The following is a 6,395-nucleotide window of genomic DNA, read 5'->3' as shown; positions in this document are numbered from 1 at the left end:
CGGCCGCCGCCGCCCCACCCCCGCCGGCGCCCGCCCAGACGGCCCAGGCCCCCGGCTTCGTGGTGCCCACGCACACGGGGGCGGTGGGCACGCTGCCACTGGGAGGCTACGTGGCCCCGGGCTACCCCCTGCAGCTGCAGCCCTGCACGGCTTATGTGCCGGTCTACCCGGTGGGCACGGTAAGTGGGGCAGACCCGGGCCTGGGTGGAACACGCTGGGGACTGGAGGATAGAGAAACGGGGCCAGGGACCCAGGAGTGTCCCAGGACTAGCCGGGAGAGGCGGAAGAGACTAGGAAAAGGCCTAGAAGTATGAGTGGTGGGATCGGAGGGTCTATGGGGCCAGAGAAGAGGGCCTGGTGGGGAGAACAGAGCCGAGATCCGGAGGTGGCCCGGAAGAAAATCGCCTTTGGAGAAGAAATGGCACCTGGGAGCCAAGGGAGGTGAGGGAGATGCAGCCTGGGACTAAGTAGGAGAGGCCTCGTAGGTGTGTGGCAGGAACAAGTGAGGTCCCAGTGAAGCCAGGACTGCGCCGTGGGGCCACGTCTTAGGGGGCAGTGCGGAGAACCCCCAGGAACACGAGGGTTAATAATGCGACGAGGGGAAGAGGGGCCTGGGTGGGATGTTTGGTAGGGTAGTGGGTCATTTATTTCTTAGAGATGCAGAGAGTCAGAACTGTGCTTTTAAACGGGCTCCGCCAGCTTCAGAAGGCCGGCGGGCTGCGGGAGTGTTGGAGCGACGTCCCTTCTCCATGCCCACCCCACTTTCTTTCCACAGCCCTACGCAGGCGGGACCCCGGGGGGAACGGGAGTGACCTCCACTCTGCCCCCGCCGCCGCAGGGCCCAGGGCTGGCCCTGCTTGAGCCAAGGCGCCCTCCGCACGACTACATGCCCATCGCGGTGCTGACCACCATCTGCTGTTTCTGGCCTACAGGCATCATCGCCATCTTCAAGGCAGTGCAGGTGGGGCAGGGGCTGGGCGCACTCGGGTCGTGGGCCCTCGCAGGCCCGGGCGCTCTGGGGATCCTCGCAGGGCTGCTGAGAGGTATGGGCGAAGCGGTTCTAGCCCCCTGCCCCCTCGCCTGTAGGTGCGCACCGCCTTGGCCCGCGGAGACATGGTGTCCGCCGAGATCGCTTCACGCGAGGCCCGGAACTTCTCCTTCATCTCCCTGGCTGTGGGCATCGCGGCCATGGTGCTCTGTACCATCCTCACGGTTGTCATCATCATCGCCGCGCAGCACCACGAGAACTACTGGGATCCCTAAAAACTGCCGCGACCCAGCGCCACTCTACGCCCCTCGACCTCCCAGGCACATTCGGCAGTCCTGTGCGGACCCAAGGGGCGTCCTGCACCACCACCTCTGGGGCCGCCGGACTTCGATACATCCTAAACTCCGCCTCCGTGGAACCTCTCGCCCTGTGAGCACGCTCCGAATCCAGTTCCTCAGGAACACCCCCAAAGCCCATACCCCCAGGAACGCTGCTTTCCGGGATCCCCCCCAAACGCGGGGCCCTAGCGTCGCTCCTGGACCACACCCCCTGCAATGCGGCGCACCCAGCTGCGCTCGCTCGGTCCAAGCTTCCCAGCCTAAGGTCTGCTCCCCAAAGCCCCGCCTCCCCATAGGCTCCGCCCCAGCTCTGACAAGCCCCGCCTCCAGGTCGGCAGGCCCCGCCTTCTTTTCCTCTCGGCGGGTCGACTCAGTCCGGCGGTCCGGCTTGTGGCTCCAGGCTTCGCCCTCGGACGGACAGACACTTCCCTTCTCCTTGTCCGGAACAGAGAAACGAGCCCCAGGGCGATCACGTCCCCATGCTCCACCCTTTTTTGCTGATAATGTAGTTTCTCTCCTCCACCCCACAGCGCTCTGCCTATTTTCTTGCTAATCCTAGAACCTCTCCTTTTGTCTTTGGAATGAGATCTGGGAGGTTCCCGGCTTAGAAACCTTCACCCTGGTATAAGAAATACGTCTGTCTCGTTCTCTGTAAATACACCCTTCCACCCATCCCAACCCGGTGATAGCCTTGCAGACTGGAATCCAGGACGTGGACCGGGAGAGAGCGGGTCCCCTCCCCGCGCCCCTCGGCGGTCCCCGACTTGTTCTGATTTGTGTTTGCGTGCGTGTGTGAACTTTTGAAAGACGATATTAAAGAGACTTCGTGGATTTATCACCCGCAGTTCCAAAGACTTCGGCCCCATAGAGACCTTGCGCTTTTGTCTTCACTTTTCATTTCCCTTCATCTTTTTTTTTTTAAAGAATTATGTATTTATTTAATTTGACCAGAGAAAGAGAAAGGGAAAGCAGAAAAAAGTAAACCTCCAGGTCCAGGATTCGAACCGTGGTCGACCGTGTGGGAATCCAGCACCTTAACCACCATGCCACCTGTGGCCCCTCCCTTCATCTCTTACAGGGACAAAATAAGAAAATCGGAGCCCAGCAGATGGCAATGGTTATGTCGCTGGACTCCCACGTGGTGGACTCCGCTTGGAGCCTGCGGTGTGTGCCCACTTCCCAAAATCCCAGGAGGAGGAGGGATTGCAACGCGGCCATTCCGTCTGGGGGGTGATTTCTCACTTTCGGTTTCTCTGACCCTTCAGCAAGCACACAGGCCCTATAGCAAAAATCCCCCTTAAAAAAAAAAAGGAAAAGGGACAGGAGACAAAAATGGGAGGACACAAATATGGCTGATCAAGGAATCTGCCAAGGAAGACTTTGGGGTCCATCCCCAGCCAGGCTTTCTTTCCCCAGCGCCCCTTCCCCATTCCCTATTAGACTGGGGAGACAGGAGATTTACAAGGCGCCCCAAGGATCTCTCTCTAGAACTCAGGAGGAGAGGACCAACTATTGTGAAATTGGTTAAGAATAAGGCCACAGGGCGCCAGCAGGTGGCATAGAGGTTAAGGCTCCAGACTCCTGCATAGCCGGCGGGTTCGAGTCCTGGACCAGGAGGCTTGAAACTCAGGCTGGGCACACATATGTGCCCAAAATCCCGAGGGGATGAGGGGAGAATGAAGGAGAAGGGATTTCACCCGGGCCAGCCCCCCAGGGGTAATGTCTCACTTCCTCTGTCTCTTGGGTGAGTACACAGCAAAAAAATCTCTCTGAAAAAAAAAAAAGAATAGGGTGACAGGAGCAGGGAAAAGATGGCAGCTGACCGTGGGCCGGAGGGTGGCAGAGGTCTCGTGTCAGAGTCCCACGTGAAGTATTGTGTGGCATATGGGAAAGAGAGCTGAGCTGTGGGAGGCCTGAGGAGGAAATCCACAGCCTCCCACCTCTCCCTGGGACCATTTGTTCTCTCACCTTGAGGGTAACCAGACCTCTTTGGGAAGAGGGATGGTGGCTGGGGGTGGCATGAGCAGTGGGTTTGGTACGTGGCCAGCTGTATATCTGCAGGACAGGGTCCTGCCCTGAATCTGTGTGGCCCTAGCCCAGTCAGGTTCCACGCAGGGTGCTGGTGGGGCATCTGCCCAGACAGCTCCTGTGACCCCTGACCTCACAGCTCGCATGTAAGAGGGAACCTCAGAGGAGAATGGGGTGGGGCATCAAGAGCAGTGGCCTGTTCTGGTTTCATGTGCCTTTTTTACCAAACTTCTGCAAGTAAGAATTCTCGTCTGCGGGTCAGCATGTACACAGAGGTTAAGGCACTGGATCCCACAGGGCCAACAGTGCTGTTCGAGTCCTGGATCCAGTGGCTTGAAAAATATACTAAGTTCACGTACACGCGTGCCCCGAATCCCAAGATGAGAGTGGAGGATAAGGAACAGCAGTGTGGCCACTCCCCCTTGGGTTGATTTCTCATTTTCTCTCCCTCTGTCTCTGTCTCTGGTAGGTGCACATGCCCTACAGCAAAACGAAAAAAACAAACAAACAAAAAAAATCACATTTGCATCTTCTGCTTCATCCCAGTCACTTTCTTTTTCTTAAATAAGAGCATGTTGAGGGACCAGCAATTGGCGGAATGGCTATGTCACTGGACTCCCATGTAGTTGACCGCTGTTCGAGTCCCGAACCCAGTGGCTTACACTCGCTCCGGGCGTGTGAGCGTGCGTGCCCAAGATCCCGAGAGGAGAATGGAGGAGAAGGGATTGCGGTGTGACCATCCCCCCTGGGGGGTGATTTCTCGCTTTCTGTCTCTCTGTCTCTGTCTGTCTGGCGAGTACACGCGCCCTATAGCAAAAACTTCTCAAAAAAAAAAAATAGGGGTGAATTGCCATCAGAGAGAGAGACGTGTCCCTGTCTGCCTTTCTCTCACACCCACTATTTCTGAACTCCTGGAAGTGCTCTTTTAGTCCCTAATCTGATAAATCCATTCTCTCAAAGAGTACCCAGTGATCAGGAGTCACCCAGAGCCAAAGTGAACGGCGTTTTCATAGTGCTCTACACCCAACCTTTCTCATGCTGTCCCTGGACCCTGGACCCTCCACACTGCAGGTTCGGTAACCCGTTACCTCTCCTCCTCCACACACCTCTAATCACTCCTCCTTCCTTCTCCCAAGTTTCTATCTCTGGATTTTGTTCTTTGTCTTAGACTTGCCATTGAAAATCTTTTTTAAAAAAATTATTTTATTGGAGGCCAGCAGGTGGCGTGGTGGTTAAGGCACTGGATACTCCCACATGGCCAACCAGGGTTCAAATCCTGAATCTGGTGGCTTGCTTTCTCACTTCCTCTCTCTCTCACTCTCACCCTCTGTCTCTCTCTGGTCAAATTAAAATATAAATGAATGAATAAATAAAATAAATAATTATTTTTTTAAAAAAATATTTTATTTAACTTTATTTATTTACTTACCTTAATTTGACCAGAGAGGTGCATAGCGAGAGAGAGAAAGAGAGGAAAATTGAGAAAGTAAGCCACCAGGTCCGGGACTTGAACTGTGGTCAGCCACGTGGGAGTCCGGTGCCCTTAACCACCACACCACCTGCCAGCCTCCTTCCATGGCAGATCAAATCCACTCAACTCAGATAACCAACTCCACTCACACTCTTCCTCCCCCGCCCCATCTCTGTCTCTCTCTGGTCAAAATTGAAGTATAATGATAACAAATAAAAATTTACAAATAAATAAGCGCAGTGTGTTCTAACCTGAATTGATGAAATGCCGTCTCTGTTAAGAGCACGGCTTCCGCAGTCATTCTTGCTGAGCTGAGAACTGGTGGCCTCCACCTCCCTCCTGCTCCACCTCTGCTGTGCTTTCAAGCGAGTCAGTCAAGCCACCGCGTCCGAGTCTGCAACTGCTCCCCGGCGCTGGCCAGAAGCATGACCTCATGTGGGCTTATGGCCGCAGCTTCCCCGAGAGGTCTTCCTACTCCCTCTACTCCCTCTCCCTACTCCAAGGCTCCCTTGACACTGTCAGATACTCCTCCCCAAACACACTTCTTATAGAACACCACTGCTCCAAAGCTTTAAGAATCTCTTTTACTTAATTGTTTACAAAATGGCAATCTGGCCTTCAACCCCTTCCACCATTTAAAACCTCTGTCCAATCTGCAATCATCCGCAGCCAGACTGAATTTGCTAATTCCCACCTCCAGGTCTCAAATCTTAGACTTCCTTCCCCAGTCCCTGCTGCCTACTATAAGCAGACTGGTTTGTTTTGTTTTGTTTTTGGAGAGGTTTTTTGCTATAGGGCACACGCAATCGCCAGAAAGACAGAGAGACAGCACGACAGAAAGGAACAAATCCCCCCCCGGGGGGATGGCCACACCACAGTCCCTTCTCCTCCATTCTCCTCTCGGGATCTTGGGCATGCACGCACACGCGCCCAGCGTGAGTTTAAGCCACCGGATCTGGGACGAGAACCACAATCGACTATATGGGAGTCTAGTGACATAGCCATTACGCCCACTGCTGGTCCCTAGCCAACTGGCTTGTAGCTCCCCAGACCAGCTCTAGGGTTTTGCTCACCATGTTCTTCCCCCCTTCATATCTACCTATCAGTCAAATTTTTGCTGTCCTGAAGGCCCAGATCAATTCATCTCTCACTGCAGCAAGGTCTCCTGCTCTCTGGGTTGGATTCAGATAGTGGGTTTCTTTTGCTTTTTTCAAGCTTTATTAATTTGTCGTTATAATTTTTTAAACAATTATTTATTTTCTGGAACCAGCAGTTAGCATAATGGCTATGTTGCTGGACTCCCACATAGTCGACCGCGGTTCGAGTCCCGGACCCGGTGGCATAAACTCACGCCGGGCGCATGTGCGTGCGTGCCCAGGATCCCAAGAGGAGAATGGAGGAGAAGGGATTGCGGCATGGCCATCCCCCCTGGGGGGTGATTTCTTGCTTTCTATCTCTCTGTCTCTCTCTGTCTGGCTGGCGAGCGCACGCGCCCTATAGCGAAAACCTCTCCCCCCCAAATAAAAGAATTATATATTTTATTTTATTTATTATTATTTTTTAATTTGAT

General features: G+C 54.2%; 1 protein-coding gene across 1 annotated transcript; it reads left to right on the top strand.

Moving 5' to 3' along the window:
* Positions 1 to 2: 2 nt before the first annotated feature.
* Positions 3 to 2,164, top strand: PRRT1 (proline rich transmembrane protein 1; the record flags this gene model as incomplete). The annotated part of the gene is made up of 3 exons (XM_006154324.1): positions 3 to 179; positions 776 to 961; positions 1,087 to 2,164. Coding segments are annotated over 3 exons (540 nt in total), but the record flags the coding sequence as incomplete, so codon positions are not given.
* Between the last annotated feature and the right edge of the window lie 4,231 nt (positions 2,165 to 6,395).

This window comes from Tupaia chinensis, unplaced genomic scaffold, assembly GCF_000334495.1.
Source record: "Tupaia chinensis unplaced genomic scaffold, TupChi_1.0 Scaffold000403_1, whole genome shotgun sequence".
Lineage (NCBI taxonomy): Eukaryota > Metazoa > Chordata > Mammalia > Scandentia > Tupaiidae > Tupaia > Tupaia belangeri.
Note: the sequence above shows the minus strand (reverse complement) of the source record. Positions and strands in the feature narration are given on the sequence as shown.